This window comes from Chinchilla lanigera, unplaced genomic scaffold, assembly GCF_000276665.1.
Source record: "Chinchilla lanigera isolate Chin_1 unplaced genomic scaffold, ChiLan1.0 scaffold00030, whole genome shotgun sequence".
Taxonomy (NCBI): Eukaryota; Metazoa; Chordata; class Mammalia; order Rodentia; family Chinchillidae; genus Chinchilla; species Chinchilla lanigera.
Window position 1 is genome coordinate 4685104 of NW_004955431.1, and position 22337 is coordinate 4707440.

The 22337-nt window shown below is 42.9% G+C and overlaps 1 protein-coding gene across 1 annotated transcript in view; it reads left to right on the forward strand.

Moving 5' to 3' along the window:
- The first annotated feature begins 9550 nt into the window (after positions 1-9550).
- The window catches only part of Serpine3 (serpin peptidase inhibitor, clade E (nexin, plasminogen activator inhibitor type 1), member 3), a 32427-nt gene continuing 19640 nt past the window's right edge, over positions 9551-22337 (forward strand). Inside the window, exons 1-4 of the mRNA XM_005387608.2 lie at positions 9551-9815; positions 14132-14365; positions 16330-16527; positions 18000-18198. Of these exons, the coding sequence (XP_005387665.1) occupies positions 9551-9815; positions 14132-14365; positions 16330-16527; positions 18000-18198 (896 nt within the window). The remainder of the gene's footprint in view (positions 9816-14131; positions 14366-16329; positions 16528-17999; positions 18199-22337) is intronic.

Consider the following 22337-nt stretch of genomic DNA (forward strand, 5'->3'; position numbering starts at 1 on the left):
TTTAAGGAGTCCACTGTGCTTTAAAGTTCCCACTTTTCTTTTCATGGAAATCAGGTTTGGGCTCTATTGGAGTGGGGCTGTTCCAAAGAGTAATGCAGTGGGCCTTCAGGAGAGGCACTTTTCCCAGTGTGATAACCTGTGAAAGCCCCTGAATTTCCACCAAGACTGACTTCTGCTCCTCCTACCCTCAGCTAAGAGGCCAGCAGTACTGATAGGCCTTTATTATCCAGAAGACAAACCTCAAGGCCCCCAGAGAGGCCTCGCCAGGGCCTGCCTTAAGTCTGGAGCCCAAAACCACCACTGTGCCCCTCCCAGTTGGCTTGGTAGTTTTGAACCCCTGTGGCTAAATCCATGTGCTTTTTTTATTTGACATTGTTGTTCACACAAATACAGTGTCTCTCACTTCTGCATCCAGAAAACTCTAAAATAGTTCCAGCTTTTTGTTATTTCTTTGTGTTGCCCCTAACCCAGCACTCATGTATTTCCCTTCCCCAATCTGCCACCATATGAACCTCATTACTATCACCATCACCAGCACTCATTTGTTGAAAATAGAAATAAAGTTTTTAATCTTGACCCCATATACACTCCCACCTCCTCTCCATTCTGCATCTTCTGCAGAGGTGTGTTCACATAATATGGGTCCTAAAATTGTGCATATACTTTTAAAACATCTCCCTCATCTTGACCCTTGAGGGCCCCCACAGAACTGTCTCAGCATCAGCCTTGAAACTGAAGGTGTAGCTTTTCTGTACCCCAAGAACAGAATAATCACATCACAGTGCCAAGGGCCTATCTGCAAGGTTAGCTCTTTCACAATGCTGTAAATCTAAGCCATTTTAAGTGTTCCTCTCTGTCTTAGTTACTTTCTTGTTCTGGGACAAAATACCTGACAACCAAAAGTTAAAGGAAGAAAGTCTTATTTTAGCTCACAGTTTGTAGAAGTTTCAGTCCTTCAACATAGGGTAGTATGGCAAGGGAGAAATAGTCCGTGGCAGGGTAGGCAGGAGGCAGCAGCCTTTCTTCTGCTTTCCCTTTTATTCCATTCAGCTACAAGCCTATTGGATGGTACAACCACACCCATGTTGGGCCTTCCCATTAACCACACCCAGAACTATGTTCAAACAATCAGTCAACTAATTTAGTTATCACATACTGTACCCTTAACCTATATTCACACACCCTGCATGCAGCCACCTCAGAAAAGCCCTACCTATAAGTGCATGAGGCTTTAGGTGAACATCTACACACAAGCTCTAACACTCCTTATCTTCTCCTTATCTAATTTTCCTCTTCTGTCCACCAAGAAGAAAACAAAATGGTTATTTGGCTTGCACGTACCCTTGAACATACAATTAGAATTAACTGTGATGATAGTGACATAGCATCTGCTCACAGGCTCTTCCCTGAAGTCCTTGCAGACAAGACCATTTCACATTCTATAAATCTTAAGAGGGGGCTGATTGAGTTGAAAAGACAAGACAAGCCAGGCATGGAGGCACATGTCTGTAATCCCAGCACTTGGGAGGCTGAAGCAGAAGAATCCCCATGAGTTCAAGGCCAGCCTGGGCTACATAGTGAATTCAAGGTCACCCTGAACTACACAGCAAGACCTTGTCTCAAAAAAAAGCAAAAAATAAAACAGAAGAAGAAACAAAGAAAAAGAAAAGACAAGCCAAAAACTAGGAGAAAGGTCTTATATTCAAAATATACAAGGAATGATTAAAACTCAACAATAAGAATACAAAGAACCCAATTATGAAGTGACAAAAGATCTGAACACCTCACAAAGAAGATACACAAATGGAAAATATACATAAAAAGATACTCATATGACATTATAGAGTTGCAAATTAAGACAACAATGAATACTACTACCTACACATTAGACTCACTAAAATCCCCAAACCATTACAATACCCAATGCTAGCGAGGACAGGAAGCAAGAGGAACTCTCATTCATTGCTAGTAGAATGTAAAAAGCTCCACCACTCTAGAAGACAGCAGTTGCTTTAAAAGCTAAATATAATAGTATCGTATAATCCAGCAGTAGCCTCTTATTCACCCAATTGATGTTATATGAATGCAAAAATCTGCACACAAAAGTTTATAGCCATTTTATTTATAATTGCAAAAACTTCAAAGCAAACAAGGTGTCCTTCAATAAGTAAATGAATAAATAAGCTGTGGTAAATTTATGCATGAGAGTATTATTTAGTGATGAAAACAAACGAGCTATCGAGCTACAAAAAGACAGGGAGGAAATCTTATATATTAAGTGAAAGAAGCTAATCTGAAAAGGCTACATAGTATATGATTCCAATTGTATGATATTCTGAAAAAGGTAAAACTATAGAGAGAGTAAAAAGGCAAGTGGCTGCCAGGGACTGAAGGGAAAGAGAGGAGTAAAGATGAATAGGTGGAACACAGATATTTTTAGGGCAGTGAAACTATTTTGAACATTACTATAATGGGGATACATGACATTGTACCCTTGAGATGAGCCATAGACTTGGGTGATAGAAAGAGCATATGCTAATGTAAACTATAGACTTTAGTTAACATTAATGTCAGTTATAACAAATACACCACATCAATGCAGTATTTAATAGTTAGAAATACAGGACTTTCTGTACAGTCCTTCCCCAGTACCGCAGGTTTACCTTCTGAGTTTTCCACCCCTGCAGGCAGGTGCAGTCCAAAAATATTAAAAGGAAAATTCCAAAAATGAGCAAGTCAGAAGTTTTAAATAATTTTTATTACAATATGTTGTTAGAACTTTTCTATGTTATTATGAGTTGTTTTTATCTCTTATAATGCCTAGTTTATAAATTAAACTTCTCAAGGTGTGTAAGTATAGGAGAAATAAATAGTTCTAAAGCTACATGGTTTGTTGCTATCTATGGTTTCAGGCACCTGAGGAATGTCTTGGAAGATATTCCCTGTGAATAACAGGAAGCTACTGTACTTTATACTCAGTTTTTCTGGAAATTAAAACTGGTTTTAAAATAGTATATTACAATGACAATAAGTACAAAGTATGAGAATTTAATCAAGAATATATATAATTTATTAAAATAATCTATTAGATTATTTTAGAAGATGATTTTAATAAATGGAAAGATAGTCCCCAGTGTTAGATGGGAAAACAGTCTTATTAAGACATTAATTATTCCCAACTTGATCTATAGATTTCAACTCATCATCAAATTTTAGTAAGATTTTCAAGGTTACTTTAATAAATTTACTTTAAAATTGGGAGAATCAATAAAAGTTTATGGACAGCTGAATCAATCTTTTAAAAGAACAGTAAAGAGGGGGATCTTGCCCTATTATATAATAAGGGAGCTTTTAAAGCTGTAATAATGAAAGCAGTTTGATTTTTAAAAAATCAGCCAACAGAATGAAGTAAAGAGCATGGAGATACACATATTTGTAGATGGAAATCTAACGTATGAGCAAAAAGGGTGCAACAAATCAGTGAGAAAGAGAATTGAAATATATCAAAGTAAAGATTTCAATTCTGAAGATGGTTAATAGATACTGAACAGAAAAGTAGAAGATATTTGTAACAACTAAAACTGACATGAATTTTATATAGCACATGAGTTGCAAACTAACAAGGAGGAAAACCCCAATGCAGGAAAATGGATGAAAGACATGAAGAGGTAATTTCTGGAAAAACAAGAAAATAAAAAGCATACTATGGGGTGCTTAAATACACTGGTGATTACAGATGAACATCAGCACAATAAGATTCATTCAACTTTGCACCTATTATGCCAGAAAAGTAAAAGAGATAATGAGAAACACCAAGTGTTAGGAGAGACATGGGATGTTAATGGAGGGTAATAGAGGTAGATGCTTCAGTGTTTACTCTGGAGCTATGTATTCAAATCAGATGTGTGTATATCTATAGTCCTGAAATTGTCTTCCTTGGCAAACTTCCTGGGGGGAATCCTATGCAGTCAACACAAGAAATCCAAGAGCTGTTCATAGTGGAGATGAGGTAGAGGCAACCAGGTCATCAGCAGGGGAGTGGATAAAGCAAATGGAGTGGTTGCCCATACAGAGTAGGGCCCAGCAGCTGGCAGCAGGGATCAGATGCACACACAGCACCACACGATGGATCTTCAAAACATAATGCTATTGAGAAACACTAAGGAGGGCTGGGGATTTAGCTCAGCGGCACAGCGCCTACCTGGGAAGTGCGAGGTCATGAGTTTGATTCCCAGTACCAGAAAAACAAACAAACAAACAAAAAAAAAACAGACCAAAACTGGTTCAGTTCTGAGAAACACTAAGAAACCTAATGAATACATGAAGGCATGTATGCAAATCTAAAATACCTGCACACAAAACAGCAATACGTGCTTTTCAAAGTACACTCCTCAGTGGAAACAAGAGAAGGCTTTGCAGGGCCTCTGACAATGTAGCATGACCTGAGGAGAAAGACTAACTTTGCGTCCACTATAACAACAGTGGATGACTTCTTTTTATAAGTTAGGGTAAAAATTAGTTCTGAATTCAAATTCAAACATCTCCATTAATGTTTCCAAGTTTTTCTTGCCAAGACAAAGATAATTTTGGGTAAGATAGCATAGATTCACATGCCAGTTACATGGTGGTTTTAAAGGACCTTCCTGATGCACATGAAAGTGACCTTGCTAGTCCTTTCTGAAGATAAGATCAGGGGGAGATGCTATAGTTTGGATCTGAAATGTCCCCCAAAAGCCCATGTGTTGAAGATCTGGTTCCCAGCCCATGGCACTACTTGGAGGTTATGAAACCTCTTGAGTAGCGGGACATAGTTGGACAAAGTTAGGTCACCGGGGCATGCTCTCGAAGAGGATACAGAAACTTATGCCTCTCCTTCTCCTTTGTTTTTTTGATGCCATGAAGTGAGCAAGTTGCTTTGCCATGCCTTTCTGCCATGTTCTGCCTCATCACTGCCCCAAAAGCAATGGGCCAACCAACCTTCATTGGGACTAACTTCAGAATCTTCTGAAATTATAAGCCAAAGTAAATCTTTCCTGTTTTTAAGTTGATGATCTCAGGTATTTTGTCATAGTAACATAAAACTGACTATATAGGCTCACAAGCCAAGGAAACTCACATTTTCAGCCTTTCTTACTTTATTAGTACCATACTAGATGCTTGATAGAGGCTCTCTCATCGTGTCATCACAGATGGGGGAAGTGTTATAAATCCCTTCTGCAAAAGAGATAAATAAACCTCAGAACAGCTCAGTGACTTGCCCAAGGTCCACAGTTAGTAAGAGGCAATTATCTGAAACCAGGTATACATGGATTCTACACTAGCATACCAAAATGTGCTGGAAACCAGAGAGGCTCCATGGTTCATTCTGATCCTATGCACTGGGCAACTTGAAGGCCATGTCACAGCTGTCAGTTGTGACAGCAAAAAATGATCACAACCATTACTAATTTCCAATCATGTTGTTCTGAATTTCTGTATTCTTTTAATCCTCTTTTTAAAAAATGCAGCGGTAGCCCTCTCCAACCTCTCCTTCCACAAGGAAGTGGAGGACCAGCAGCACGATTTCCCCTGCAAAACTTAGCAGATTTGTCTGACTCTGTGGCAACATACGCTGGAATCCCTTGCATTGCTCTCTGGCTTAGTCTGGCCATGCCTAGGGACTTCTTGCGGTGGTCTCCATTCTCATTCAGTTCAAGTGCTATCTTTCCACGATAAACCCCTCAAGGGAGAACTACAAATAGAAAGTCTCTTTTGTATAAGCTCAGAAAACCAGTATGCCACACACACAACAGGAGATGCCTGTGTGCTGATTATGTTCCAACTGAATTAGAATGTAATGCTTCGATCCATCACATTAGCTTGGTAGACCTCTGGGTTTAAAAGTGATTTGCTTATGCCATAAGAAATCAGCCAGTGAAAAATTAAGTATCATAACTAAGAAGGCACTTCTTATTCATCACAATATGTCTATAGGTGATTCATCACAGCAGCTGAAGTAAATGCAGTCAGGGTGAACACACATTATGAGCCATTAGCGTCTGCACTAACCACCAAAACCCTTTGAATTCCTTCACCACGGGAGATTGCAAGAGACCTGGAAGCCTGGTGGCGACAGGCCCCACCACAACTGTGACAAAGAGTATAAGCCCTGGAGTCAAGGTGAACGTAGATTTCAACCCCAGTTCCTCCCTAGCAGGATCTGAGGGAAGTTTTTAACCTCTTTTAAGTTTTTAGCCTTAGTTTCTTTATTTGAAGAGTGGGAATAATATATGTTTTTCATAGGATTGTTGTGAGGGTTCACTGCCACTAAATAGGAAGTATATAAGGGTATCTAGAGCACTGCAAGGGTTCTGTAATGTTCAGTGTTTTTGTTGTTAGAGGTATAAATAAATATCTGAATGGAGCCTCCCTTAGATGTCAACAAATATCCATCTGACCAATGTAGAAACAAACATGACAGTATCTACTGAAATTATCAGAGACCCTAATGACTTCAACAGGTCATCACTGAGTACACCAAAGAAAAATCAGTTGCAGTTCATCTTTCATTTATCCACACTTTGAAATGTTTAACCTATGTAAGAGATATCCCTTGTATGCTGTTTCCCTGGTATTGTTTCTGGAAAAAGCTTTTTCAAAGCAATCTAGAAAGCTACATTCTTAGTTAGGAAAGAATAATCAAAAAGTCACACAACACAATCTTCTTCTAATTTGGGAAATTTTTTACAAATATCTCTCTGCCCCTGCAACTGGCAAATTGTGAACCGGGTTCTGCTCAAATAATTCCAGCCAAGTAGACCTCGTAATGTTGCCAGACAGCCCTTGTAAGTTACTGTGACTGTTTCTTCTTAACATCATCAACATCTAAAGTATGAGCTCAAGGAACAAAACTTTAAGTCCCATGAAAGGTTAGCCTGAGTTGCTGGTTCACTGCTATATCCCCAGAGCCTTAGAACCAAGCAGACAATCCAGCATTCAAATAACAAGCATTTGGATGGATGGATGGGTGGGTGGGTGGATAGGTGGATGGACGGGATGGGTTGATGGATGGATGAGGTGTCTTTTCTGGCTGTTATAGAATAAATTAAACAAATTTATTTTCCTATCATACTATGGCTTAGAGCCCAAGGGACGCAATAATGAACTTACATTTAAATTTAAGATTTGAGGGGATGTCACGTGAAATAGCTACCGAACCCTAACTATCTTAAGGCCTATAAACTATCCCAGGCTTGGGTGTCAGCCATAGAATGCTGACAGCAATGACAGCAGCAACAGCAGTGAACTGCCCACTGATTATAGGGGCCTGGTTAGTTGTCAGGAAAAAATATAATCCATTGATTTTTAGGTATTAGTATTAACAGATGTGTGCCTGATTACTCAGAATTGTATTTGTTTCCAAATACCTTCTTTTTTTCTTCAATCTTTAACAACATATAATGCACAATCTATTTTGAACTTAATGAAATTCCTATGACCTTTAAAATGTATATAATTCTAAGTTGGTCACAAGAACAGACTTTCGACAAAACCTATTCATACTTTTAAAAACTATGTGTCTATTTATTGACAACTAGTCAGTATGCTCTCTCTCTGTCAAATTAAGTCATTGATTCTTAAGAGTGCTCATATTACAAATAAATATATGAATGCATTCACTTTTATTAGTAATACAAAAGATAAGACACCCTGCACCAAACTGACTGTATCATACCTTGCATTGTTTTTTTCCTCTTTTGCAGAATTTTATTTGTTAAAAGTTTCAGTTCATGCTCAAACGCAGATTTACATTTCTCTTCACAGAAGGAGGGGAGAAGAATTAAGTACCTGGTACCCTGCAAAAGCCCAGGCACGGAGTTATCAGTGGAATTCTTCAAAGTGACACAGGGCTAGACAAGGGGTTCCTTGCTGGTACAACCAGGTCACAAGCCTAAGAAGGCTTGACGGGTATGGCTGGCTCCATCCCCAGGACCCCACTCTGTTCCCAATCTGGGCTTTGCTGCCTGGGCTGGGCTGCTTCTCCTGCTCCCTGGCTCCCAGGACCTCCAAGCTCCAGGAATTTGGACTGAGTGGTAGAGACATCGCCGGCAGAGACGACAATCACCAGTTTCCTCCCTGTTCTGTCTTGTGATTCAAAGCAGATTCTGCTCCACTTTTTTTAAAAGGGAGCACATAGTGCTGGAGACCCACAGAAACAGAACTCAGTAAGAGAACTCAACACCGTGCCTCAAGAGACTGTGAGTAAGCAGCTCATCTGTGGTGAGCCACAGTGGGGCTTGGGTTTCAGGCAGCCTAGGGCATCACGATCTGATTGCTAAGGGCCAGATATGCCTGTGGGAAGTTACAGCAGCTGCAAGACTCTTAAAGTGGGATCTGAGGCTTTCAGGAATGACCCTGACCTGGGGCTGGCTACCTCCAGGTGCACAAACATAGGCACATCCCCACTCTAATGCTCCCAAGATCACCCATGCTCTGCATTTGTACCTGGCAATAGGAGAAAGAGAAAACAGAGGGTAGTTCTCTATCTTGGACCTTTGTCTGAAGGAAACCCCACTGAACTCGGGGCCTTGCTTAAATACTTCCATAAGAAGTGACTTTGAATGGAGCCTCTATCACATCAGTCCAGTATGATTCCACAGTCAGAGCACTTAGAAAAGATTATCAGCCATCCGTGTGGCATATTTATTAAAAGCACTATTTTGTTTTATTTTCTCTCCTGGCATTAATTTCTAGCTAATGGATGTTCTCTGTTCCTTGGAAGGGTATAGTTCTGTGGTAGGAACTTTCTTTTGCATAATTCTACCCTCTGTAAAAGTTCTTTTTTATGAAATTAACTCACATTACAAGAATTCTGGAATTCTTGGTGATAATCTAGCCACATATCTTTTTGGGGGGAGGGACTGTTGGGACAGAGTCTATCTATGCAGTTCAGACTGGGCTTGAACTCACTATGTAGCACATGTTAGCCTCAAACTCATAACAATCCACCTGCCTCAGCCTCAAGGGTGTTGTGATTACAGGCATGGACTACCACACCTAGCTGACATGTCAGTGTTTTAAAGTATTTGATAGACCACTCAGAAAAGCAGGATTGGAGTTACGACCCTGTTGGTTTCTGATGTAAATGGGCCACTGAGCTCTCTAAATCTCATTCAGATTCTCTATTGTTGAAATATAATAACAGCCACCTAGTAAGATTGTTGGAATGATTAACTGGGAATGATAACATATGAAGTCCTTTATAAGAGGGTAGATAACTACTGATTATTATTAGTATCATTATTATTTGTGATAAGCATGGCACAGCTATAAGCTGGCTGAATATAAAACACTGAGAAGTTCCCAGTGCAGTAAAGCAGGCTGGTGGGTGGTACCACAGGTGGGTGACCAGGACAGTTCAGTGACCCTCTCCCTCAGCCATTCCCAACTCCACACTCAGACACTCATGCACATGAGCTGGTGTCCTGCTTCTCTGTGGAACGGCCCTGTTCTCATCACCTGCCTCAAACTGAGTCTCTTCCTTTTGAACTGCAGAAGGCCTCCCGCTGCAATGTTGCCTCCCCTGCCAGTCACCCTCTTCCTCCTTCCCTCCTGCTTCCCGGGAAGAGGAAGCAGTCACCTCCTCCAGGAAGGTCTGCCCTGGCTAAAGACCGAGTTTGCACTCCGCCTCTACCGCAGCGTGGCAGCAGGGAAAAATGGGACAAATTTTGTCATCTCACCCGCTGGTGTGTCCCTTCCACTGGAGATTCTACAGTTTGGAGCCCAGGGAAACACTGGCCGGCAGCTGGCAGATACCTTGGGATACACTGTGCACGGTAAGAGGCCTGTCATGCACACCCTTTCTCTCCTGCTCACTTTGACACTCACCCTTGCACACATTCTTGCTCAAGTCCCTTCTCAGGCTATCTCAGACAGGGGTGATTAGCTGGTGTGCAAATCCACAGGGGGACAACCACTGGGCGTGAATGCAGTAGAAGACATTCACACTCTGGAACAGTGACTACCCTTGACTGTGAAGGTTCCCTTCTGACTTTGGGTTCCATGGCCATATTTCAGTTTCACTTCATACACCCTTTTATAGTGCTCACCAGGTGCCAGGCAGTGCGAGAAGCACCGTAAAATATGAATTAAATGAACTGCCACAGCAGTCTTATTGGGACTGAAGACAAGCAAACAGGCACAGAAAGTGGAAGCAATTTGCTGGTGGTCACACAGCAAGGGGCAGAGCTGGCACTCAGCCCAGACTGTTGGGCTCTGGAGCCCAGGCTATTGACCAGCCTGCTTTTATGAATCTGTGACTTCTGGCCAGTGCCTGACCTGCCAACTTATTTCTGTAGATTCTATACTTTAGCAGAGCTCTGCAGCAGCTGTGAGAGTCTCTTGCGTGTAGCTCGGCCTCAGCTGAATGCTTATCCTCAGTGCCTGCCAAGTCCACACTCAGGCAGCACTCGTGTGCATGATTTTCTTCTTCTCCATCTCAGGATAAGCTGTCAATAAAACAGATGAGAGTGACCTTTGCATAAATTATTATTTATGAGAAGCACAAGAATTAATACCAACACAGCCTGGTGAGAGCAAGCTTTGCAATGGAGTCTTGAGTTGGCGAGTAAAGGTTAGCATTCAGCATGCTGGGCCACAAGGCACCAGATGAACTCCCCACCCTCTGAATCCACACCCTGTCCCCTGCCAAAGCAGTTCCCATGATCCTGCTGGCCTACAGACAAGTGTGTGTTCCCTCTGGGGATAACTGAGGTTGAAGACAGTTTTTTTGAATGTAATTGCTCTCGGAAAGTATATCGCAGCAGTGCTCACAGCCCCCAAGTTATTCTTCACCTGCAATACATTCAACCAAGGAAATCTGCAAGGTCTTGGGAACTGCTGCTGCAAAGGCCAGTGTTGTGCTACAAACACATAAGGAGAACCCTGAACGCAAGCAGCTCACTCTCAGATGAGCAGTATACCTAGAAATAACCTCTAATTCAGTGCCATGCGTGCATTTAGGCAAATTAGGTTAGTATGTGGAGGAAGTGCTTAATTCTTTCTGCTGGCAGATCAGAAAGTTCCCCCAAAGACATGACATCTGAGCTAGGTTATGAGGAATCAGCCTTTAAACAGAGCCTCACAAAAGTCAGGATTGGAGAGAGTGAGAAATACAAGTGCCACTACCCCACAGGGAAGGGAAACGGTGTGATCAGTTCTCTGTTGTCAGGTACAGTCTTGTGCCTGGTTAAAGCAATGTGATGATGATCAGAGTTTTCACAGAGCCCATGAGATGAGGCTGGGCGTGCTCAGGGTGGTATGGCTGCAGAATCATACAGCCCGTTAGAGAATCGGCAAATGTCAAGAATGCTTAATAGTCAAACTCTGTGGAACAACAATCCCCACGAACTTTCTTAATCATAAACTGGTTTATCATCTTATGGAGCCATAGGTAATTATCAAGAACAAGAACGTACTACTTTCAGAACTCTGATTCATAGAACTCTGTGCATTGGTTTGCACCAGGACAGCTCCGAGAAGCTTGTGTGCACTGCTTAAAACTCCACACCAGGGCTCATCACTTGCCCTAGCCCAGTCTTTCTTATAAATGTTGATCCCTACCAATAACGCAGCCATAAAACCAGAAGCTAAGCACATCCCAGGAAACTGATGGCACTGTGCTTGTTTAATTAACAGAAAGGTCTGCCCAAGTTTGCAGGCAATACATCAGTACTGTCTTCTCACTGTGTATCCAGGCTCTATGTGGGAACCAGGAGTCCTGCTGCTGGTCCTGCAGCACCAGATGAGTTCGGAACAGAAAGCAGAGATCTCCTCCAAAAGCACCCTGTTTTCACCACATTAAACACAATTTCCCAATGTCCCCACTTCTAGGAATTTTCATTGTTCTTTTAGGTAAATTAATAAAGGACAGCTTAGCACATTCTATTAAGCACAAGAACAGTACTAGGAACAAAGGCCTCAAAGATGAAGGCGATCTGGTCCCTGGACTTCTCTTTCATGATGGAGTTTACTTTAAAAGTCATTATGCCATTTGATCCCCCAAAGAGATCTTATACAATCTCTAGACCTCTATTAACATGCCCGTTTTACAATATGGTGAGTGAATGACTTGGCCAAACTCAGCTCACCCAACAGGTAAGCAACAGAGCTGAGATTCACATTCCAAACTTTTAGTTTCCAAGTCCTGTGTGCTTTCTGTAATTCCTCGGCACCCCTTGGGCTGTGGAGCAGTCGCATACATGTGTACATAACTTGCCCTCTCTGTTTCTCGCCAGAGGCAGCCTCATTGTCTTACAGCCCCACCAGACCCACTGGAGAGCATCATAAACCTAACCCCCTTTTTGGTTCACAGGCAACTAAAACATCAGCTTCAAAAAGATAGTTCTTACAGTTTGAGAATTTTATTTCCATTAACCTTACCAAGTTAAGACCTACAGCATTCAGTATCACATTCAAGAAATTTTGCTCCGTGGATTTTTGAAAAGGAAGTCTTTCTCCACACTGGTCTGTCAAATGAACTAAAAGGCTCATCTGAAGCAGGATTCACAGAATGCTTCCCGTACTTTCCTCCCAGTCTGCACCTGTCCCAGGGACCCTCTTCCACGTGCCCTTCACTGTGCTCTTGGTCTGTACGGCTCCTGTGGCTTTCTTCTTCCTCCTCCCCTCACCTAGCATCTTATCAGAACCACCTCCTCAGTCAACCTGTTCCCCACCCTGTAGGTAGACAGCACAGTGAGGCACTGCCACCTACAACCTGCTGATTACACTGAACAAGAGACACCATGAATTTGCCTGAACCTCAGATCCTTCATCTGTAAAATAGGGATAATAACAGCCCCCAATCACAATGTTCTTGGAAAGATTTAATGAACCCAGGCATGTAGAACAGTCCCGCACAACATCTATCTTCATGTCACCCTGGACGGTTTTCATCTGGTGATGTAGATTGTGGCACAGATAGAAAAGCTCTTTTCTATATGCAATAGGCAGGGACTAATCAATGCAGGTGGAGACAAGATTCACGCTAAAATCTGCTTCAAGTCAGCTGACTCTATGTTAATGTTCCTGACTATAAGAAGGCTGCCTTACCCAGAAATGGCAGAAGGATGGAGAGGAAAGCTCAGGACCATTCCTAAAGTCAGTCTGCACTACAGACCCTGAAATACCTTGAGGTCAAGGCTTCTCTGCAGACAGTCAACATTCTGCAGGGATGTGGCCCCAGAAATACAGATGGCCTTCCTGGGCAGAGTAAAACCTAACCCACATGGTCAAGGGTGGAAAGCTCGGGAGCTCAACTGTGTCCAGACTCACCAGTGGGAGGGAGGCCTTGTTTCAGCTCTAGGATGTCCAGGGATACTAGAAGCTGCAGCTTGCAAATAATAGCATGAAAATGAAATCCACTATTGATTGTACAGAGAAAGAAGCAGCTTCCTGTGTACACAGTAAATAAATAGTAGTCCAGCTGCCGTCCAAGAAGGTGGAAGTCAGCCACTCTCTCAAATGCTTATTTCTTCAACATCCTAACATGAACTGTCTGTGGGGTTGCAGGGAGGTGGAGGATGGGAGGAGCTCCCATCTCAATTTTCCTCTGTATTTCTCAAATTGAAAGCATGGTTGTAAAACAGGCTGCACTGTACAGTCATGGAGATGGGTATGAGGCCCCACCAAGATCTACTGACCATGGAACAGCCAACGCCCCACCTATCACTGTTGGTTGTAACACTGGATCTGAATCTTTTGACTTTGTTAGTGTTTGATCCATTGTCCTGCACACTGAATCTGTGATTTCCCCAGGTCTAGAATCTCCTCCCTCACTTGCCAAAGTTCCTGAGTCAGGAAGTTAGGGAAAAACAGTCTCTACCATCTAAAGGATGCAGGGAGACTGCATTGCACCTGCATTTCTTTCAAATCTAGCATGGTTTCTTCTCTACTGTTACTTTGAGGAAGCAGGCTGATTCCTGAGCAAGTTAGCTATGACTTATCCAGCTGACTGCTTGTAGTGAATGTGCCATGTGAAAATAAGAGTGGCATTGTTTAGATCCCATTTAAATAGAAAGTGCAGACAGGAGTAATGCCAGCTCCTTACCCGTATGCACCATTGTTGACTTATTATAATTCCTTTTTTTAACAGACCCAAGAGTGATGGATTTCTTACGTGCTGTTTATACCACACTATACAACTCCAGCCAAGGCACCAAGACGGAGCTGTCGTGCACCCTTTTTGTACAAGTGGGAACACCACTGTCTCCTTGCTTTGTGGAGCAGGTCTCCTTGTGGGCCAACAGCAGTGTGCAGCCAGCTGACTTCAGCAAATTCAACACCACCACCCTCCAGAGCAATGAAGAGGAATCTGGACAACCCACAGGTAAAAGAAAGCTATTCTCCTGCTAAGGTCAAGGGCTGCCAGGACAACAGCACCTATTGCTTGTCAGAAGTCATGGTGCTCAGGCCACCCTCAACTGTAGCAAAAGTTTGTCCTCTTGGGAAACCTTACATTTGGGTGACAGTTCTGTGAAGCAACTAAAGCTGACTCTTGTCCCCTTCTGCCTCTCCCCCCTCCACCACCTCCCCCCCACATAAATATATATGTGCACAAGCTCACACAAGCACAAAAACACACACAGAGATGCTCTCAGAGCTTCCCACCTCTGACACACACTATAGACTTTGTCCTCTGTCTCTCTCCCCTCAGTTTCTACTTATTTGTCTCATCTACAATTATGATATCAAAATGCAGGGGGGACCAAAAATGTGGTTACTTGGAAATTTAGGATAAGGAAATAATTCAAAAGAGGATAAAGTTATATAGAATAAGATGTTTAGCTCTGTTTTGCTGAAGCAAAAGACTATGTAAAACCTCATTTTCCAACAAGAGGTGATTCAGAGGGCCTGCAACTGCCACCATGCCATTGTAATTATTATTGGAAATGATAGCAAGCATTAATCTTTACTGAGCATTTACTTATTTAGCACTCTTTGAAGGTCATTATCTCAGTTCGCTCCCACAATAATTCTAGGAGGCAGACACTGGTATTGTCCCAATTTTACAGTCGGAGGAACTGAGGCACAAAGGGCTGAGTCTCCTGTCTGCTCTGATCCACAAAGCCAGGATTCTCACCCAGATGGCATGGCTCCGGCATCCTTGGAAATTACAAACTTACCCAGCAATATGGAGAACATTCAAGATCCATTGCAGTTTCTAAAGCAGAGTAGAAAGCAATAGGATATGCATTGTAATTGAATAAGCTTGCAGTACTCTCAGTTTTCTAGAATGCTTAACATCTTGTCAATTTATTTAACAAGTTTGAATTCCATGTCTCAGCCAACACCCTCACACCCACCCCAAGGTCACACTTCTTGTTCTCAGCTCCGGGACTGACTTGCACACTACAGTCATCCAGAGCACAAGTCTGTGACCAGGCTCCTCTGGTTCAAAGCCAAGGTTTCTGTCTTGGTAATTGGCTGAACTGTGACTTTGCCCCTCACAAATACGTGACCTTAACCAACTTCTTCCCATGCTAGGTTTCCTCACCTTAAAATGAGGAATAACAGGTAAGTGAGAATTTGCTCGAGAATTTAGGACAGAGCCTAGCACAAAGTGTGTGTTTGTAAAATCAATAAAGGCCTCAGAGCTGACCCTATAAAGGTGTCTGCTCCTGCCTGCTCCTGCTTCTGCTGATGCACGAATTTTAACCCTAGCCCTCCAAAGACCATGCTGGGGGTGTCATTTTCTTAGCAGAGGTTCAGAAAAGGACATGGCCCAGTTTGGGCAGTGGAGACTGGAGGATGACACGATGTGTCACCTTCCCATCACACTATCCAGCCCCTCCAGGGCTCTCGGGGAGGAAGTGCCTAATGGGTCCTGGGAAATATCCCAAAGAGAAGCAGGGGGAGCATCCCTGTTCAAGAAAGAAGAAGAGTAAGATCTTCAGCAACAGCTAGTTATAAACACATAAGTGTGCTGCAATCAACACACACTAAAAGCAAGCGACAGCCTACCTGCAGGTGTCAGGTGTCAGGACCCAGTGTGATTTCTGGGTTCTCACTCCCATTTCCATGGCCCAAGCCCAGGACAGCAAGTTGAGAGCAGCTAGTGTGGCCCTGGATCTCCAGGAGCCCAAGGAACTTAGGGAATGAAGCAGTTTTGAGTAAATGGAAAAGACATTGGTGAAACATGAGACAGAAACAAAAAATGTGGGGCAGGGAAATCACATTATTAAAGTTATCTTGTGTTTTGCACATTAGCTGTGCATGCCTCATCCACATACATACTGTGTCCAGTGCAGTCACAATATACATTTACCCTCCTGCTTGCTCCCCCGCTTCCAGGCAGGGGCCCAGGCGGCCCACCGTGGGAGCAGGCCAGTGCTGTGTCTGTCCAGCTCGCCCTTGTGAGCACCATGACCTTCCAAAGCTCTTGGCAGAGGACATTCTCTTCCATGGACTCACAGCCCCTGCCTTTCACCTGTGCCAGTGGCCTCATCCTTCAGGTCCCCATGATGCACCAGATGGCTGAGGTCAACTACGGTGAGCCCCTCCCCCTGGGTGAGAGGATGTGAGAGCAAACCTGGGCCATGCAGGTGGCAGAGGGAATCCCAGGCCTGTGCGCTTCAGGCGCTGGATCAAAATATGTTTGTCTGTGGTGTCATCCTCTGGGCTGTCAGTTGACCAAAAGACAAAGAGTGGCAGGGAATTCCGAGGGAGCCCCCTAGACAGTGTGTGCCAACAGGACGGTGAGGAGGCAGATGGGGATGAGAACCCAATTCCACACTCAATATTCTCCTCTACATTTAGTAAGAAAGGAGTTCATGGAAAACCACCTTTCGGGACCAAACCACACCCCTGGCAGGCACCTTCATATAGTGGGTGTGGAGCAAGTAGGAAGACTGAGTCTAACAGACTCCCCAAAGCCTACTAGACTGAAGGTCCTGTTGCTTCTGTCAGAACCTTGGCATTCAGTCCTGCTTTGTTCCCATCAGGCACATAGTAAGTGCTCAGGAAATGTATTTGTGAGCTTATGAGATGAAAACTACAGAACATCTGTTGTTAAATAAATATGCATATACGATTAATTATAGTTCTTGTTGTTGTGCTGTTCTTACTGCTGTTCTGACCTCATAGGTGAGTTGGACTGTCAGCTGCCTGGCAGCAGACACGTTCCATGTGACTCTTCTTCCCAGGACACAACAGGTGTGCTGGTGGCTGGCACACAGTGGATGGTGAACAGGGATCTATAGGTGTGTGAGCTATGTAGTGGGAACTATGTGCCCATCTTTTCCTGCGGAGCCTGAGATTCTTAGTCACCTGGCAGCTCTGTTCCCAACCCATACCAGGTCCTTGATCCCCATCCTCCTAGGGACAGGAGCTAAACTAGAGTCCATCGTGAGACTCCCCTGCACACAGGATTGTTTACATTACTCACTGTTCCTTCCATGTTACTTGGCCCAGCCGTGTGACTCCCTGTAATTGGCTATCAGCATCTCCTGCCATCTGCAACCTGTCCCATCACACCCTTCTAAAATCGTGCTTTGGCTCATGCCTGAACTTGTCCTCAGACAGCCACTTTCGCTTCCCATGTGCCCATCCGGATACTATTTTTTAGGTCACAGGTTATAAATGATCAGTCACTGGGTCAAATTGAGCCTGCACTCAGGTTATATCAAGTCTGTGTAGTGTTTTAGAAGTTAAGAAATCTCATAGGACATCTGGATTGAGAGCTTTTATTGAGAATATGGAGATCCAGCACAAAAGGCCTGGGGTCCCCATGAGCCAGAGTTGGATGGGGTGCTCCTTTAGGGCAATGTATATGGTTCTACCTTGTGCCACTGTCCCCACTGTACACAGCTACTGCAAGCCCTCTGACTCAGGCCCTGTAGGGGTGAGGTAGACCCCTGTTTTACCATCTCCCGAACTAGAAACCATGTCCTCCCAGGGTCTGGCACTGTTTGGTTTCCCTGACTTCTGGGACAGAACTAATTCCTGACCCACTGAACCCCCAGGCCAGTTCCAGGATGCCCTAGGCCATCAGGTGTCACTGCTGGAGCTGCCGTACCTGGGAAGTGCAGCAAGTCTCTTCCTGGTGCTGCCCCGTGACAGAAGTACACCCCTGGGCCACATTGAGCCACAACTTACAGCCAGAGTCCTTCACCTCTGGACCAGCAGGCTGAGGAGAGCCAGGATGGATGTGTTCCTCCCCAGGTGAGCAGCTACTCTCCTCCCACAAAGCACTCAAAACCAGCAGTCCACAGGGCCTGGGTTTTGAGTCAGGTGGTCTTGTTCTCGGGCCTATCTTTAATTACTGGGCTGGTACCTAATGCACCCTTAGAACTAGGGCAAGTTACCTTAGAGTTTGAGCCCACAAGTCCTAGAATCATTGCTGTCATGGCACAGAATGAAATGAGCTAACTTTCTGGAGTCTTCTCAAGCTGAGATACTCTGCCTTCACTAGGCAGATTGGAGACCCCAGGCCTCTTGCTCCAGCATCACACTACAACCTGCTGTCGATGGGGGGAGGAGGCATACTGCAGTTCCCTTAGATGAATGTGCCCCAAATCTCATCACATCCTAAGATAACTACCAGTTTTCAGATCACATCTATCAATTTTTCAAAACTCAAGAAGCAAGATTGTTTGTGTAACCAAGCAAATACAACTCCAATCAGAAAACATTAAGACATAACAGTTCAAGACCTAAAGTCTCTCTGCTAAATGTTTTCATTTGTTCTGAATAGGAGGGAACCCCTGTTTTATATAAACCCAGAAGGCACAAATGCAAATTTCCAAAAAGTTAAACGATGACAATAGATTTTGCTTTTCCAAAGCACATTAGCAAGATACATTATTTTTACGAAGTGATTCTGGCGAGGACTTCTCCAGAAGATGAGCTTCTCTGGTACATTTGAAATAAGAGTACAAATAGAACAAATCTGTAAGACCAGAGCCAAGGGAGCAGTGCCATCCAGGAGGCTCAGTGTCAGTGTATGAGTTCTTTGTGGGCCTGTCCACCCATGGCCTTGGTCCCATCCCATGGCCAGGGCTCTCAGCTGCTGAAGACAAAGACCTTGGCTGTTCTCCATCAAGCAGTTAAAATAAGTCCCTCTACTGGAATAACAACAGCAACAAATACAGAGACCCAGCTGTTAGGCCAAGATCTAAAGTGGGATCTAACAACCAAAAGAGAAGGAGAACTTAACTTTCAAATAAAGTCTATCTCTCAAAACCAAATATTCAGACTCCAAAGCAAAGGCCCAGTGAGGCATATTTGAACAGATCTCTGTGGCAGGAGTAGATCCTTCCATTTATGTTTGAGAGAAGCTCAGCGAAGGACAGAAAAGGAGCTCACTGTCAAACACAGAGAGAGAACTCAGCCCACCACAGGAATCTGCTCCACTCATCAGGGTTTAGGAGACAGATAGGCTGCTCCTCCTAGAACAGCTGATGTAAGAAAAAGGCCCCAGGGAAACAGGATTTCCTGGGCTCCATTAAGAACTCCATTAAGTTCCATTAAGAACTCTCCATTCTGTCTGGCTCCATTCTGAACTCTCTACTGTCTTATTATTCTGCTTTTAGAAATACCAAACCCGGGGTTGGGGATTTACCTCAGCGGCAAAAGCGCCTGCCTGGCAAGCGCAAGGTCGTGAGTTCGGTTTCCTGGTACCGGAGAAAAACCAAAAAAAAAAAAAAAAGAAATACCAAACCCTTGCCAGGCATGGTGGGTCATGCCTATAATCCCAGCACTCAGGAGGCTGAGGCAGGAGAATCACTGCAGTTTGAGGCCAGTCTAGGCTACATAGTGAATTTAAGGCCAGCCTGAACTACACAGTGAGACCCTGTCTCAGAAAACAAAAACCAAACAGACAAAAGAAAAACCAAACCCTTGAACAATAATTCCAGAAAACACCATAGGGCAAAGGAGAAAGGGAGGGAAGGCAAGGATCTTAGTGACCCAACTAGTAATTAACAGTTGACCTTGCTGTGATAATTTTTTAAATCTCCTCAAAAGGATAAAAAGTTTTAGAAAAATGAGGCCATTCCACCAGCAAATCTAACCTATTTTTAAAACACTAGCTTGTTAGGTGCTCTGCTATATACCTGTACTTCTAGCTATTCAGGAGGCTGAGGTAGGAGGATCAAAAGTGTGAGACCAGCCTAGAAAACTTCTTGAGACCATATCAAAATAAAAAATTTAAGGGACCAGGGATGTAGCTTAGTGGTAGAGCACTTGACTAGCATATGCATAGGCCTAGGTTCAATCTGTGAGAACTTGCTTTAAAATGTAAACTCATTAGGGAATAAATGTAAAAGAAGTAAAAACTGTTTTGGGTCTAGATTTAAGTATAAACTTTGGACAGTGGTAGACACAAAGCCAATTTTTGGCAAGAATTTACCCCTAGTTCCCTCAAATCATTCATTCATCAATTACTATAATATACTCTGTTATACTAAACACATGCTCTTTTCATTAAAGAAAGAGCATAAATTTTGCACACTGCGGGCAGCAATGCATTGTGTGATAATGAGATGTGCTTTTGGATTAAACATCACCAATCTGTTCATTAGTAGCTTCCATTAATTATGATACCTAACTTCCAAAGTAGCCCTTGATTTGAAGAAAAAAATTTAAATGCATAGGGACTATTTGTCTTCACATAGTATATTAAAGAAATAATCAACAAAACCAAGAATGAGTGTTTAAATGTCATTTATATCCACAATCACATAATGCCCACAGGAAAGACTAATAATATCAAATATTCATTTAGTGAGTAAACGCCATCAACATATTAAGATGCTGAACCTAAGCATTTTTCTGATATTACTGGTTTTAAAAAGTGCCTGATGCTGGGTGCTTTATTTTTAAAAAGTGAAAGCACATTTAGCACAGAATTCTGGAGATCCATGAGCATGATGCCAGCATCTTCTCTGTTCCAGTGAGGGCTTTCTGGCTACATCATAACATGGCGATGGTGTCATGGCAGAGGTGCGTGTAGGACAGGGGGACATCACCTGGTGAGACAGAAAGCCAGAGAGATTTAAGGGCCAAGCTTGCTCTTTTTTTATAACAACCTATTCATGGTTACTACCTGCAGGAACTACATTAATTCCTTCAGAGTGCAGTCCCCCCCAGTGACATAATCACTTCCCCTAGGTCTCACCTCTTAAAATTTCCATCATAAAACACCATCATGCAGGGACTAAGCTTCTAACGCATTAATGTGTGAGGGACACTTTTAAACCATACGTAAACCACAGCGGGTATGTCTTTGTTAAATCAACCAAATCTCGTATATCCAAAATGAGTTTTACTCTTCTTTAAGGAACTGCTGATCATCACCATGTATGGTTTGTGCTTATCTAAGGATATTTTCTATTTTTTTAAGTTGAGGTATAACTCGCATAATGTAAAATTCATTCCTTTTAAATCCATGGTCCGTGAGTTTTTAGTATGTTCACAAAACCTTCCAACCATTACTACTATCTAATCATTCCAGAACATTTTCTTCTTTTTTTTTTTTTGGTTTTATTCCAGTAAGGGAAATCGAACTCATGACCTTGCACTTGCCAGGCAGGCACTGTGCTGCTGAGCTAAATTCCCAGCCCCCATTCCGGAACACTTTCATCACCTCAAAAAGAAACCCCAAGGGCTAGGGATGTAGCTCAGTGGCACAGAGCTTGCCTGGAAAGCTCAAGGTCCTGAGTTTGATTCCTGGTACCAAAAAAAAAGAAAGAGAGAAAAAGAAACCCCATACCTATTTAGTTATTTCTCACCTCCAACCCTAGCCCTAGGCAACCACTAATCTACTCTGTCTCTATGGATTAGCCTCTTCCAGATGTTTCAGGTAAATTAAATTATACAGTATGTGGCCTTTTGTGTCTGCCTTCTTTCACGTACCATACAATTTTAAAGGTTCATCCTTATTGTAGCATAAATCACTATTTATTCCTTTTTATGGTTGAATAATATTCGTTGTATTGATATACTACACTTTGTTTATCCCTTCAATAAGTTATACATATTTGAGTACCAACAGTTTTTGGCTTGGGTACTACAAGCATTAAAATGCATATCGGTTTGGGGGGAAATCTATATTTTTAATTATTTTGGATATACATAAGAATAGGACTACTGGGTCATCTCTGAGACACTGTCAGAATGTTTTCCAAGCAGTGGCACCATCTTATATTCCCATGAACTGTGCATGCAGGTTTCCATTTTTCCGCATCCTTGTCAACACCTATAGCCATCCTAGCTGGCGTGAAGTGGTATCTCACAGCAGATTTTATTTGAATTTTTCCTAAGCATTTTTTGATATGTTTGTCATTTGTATAGCTTTTTTA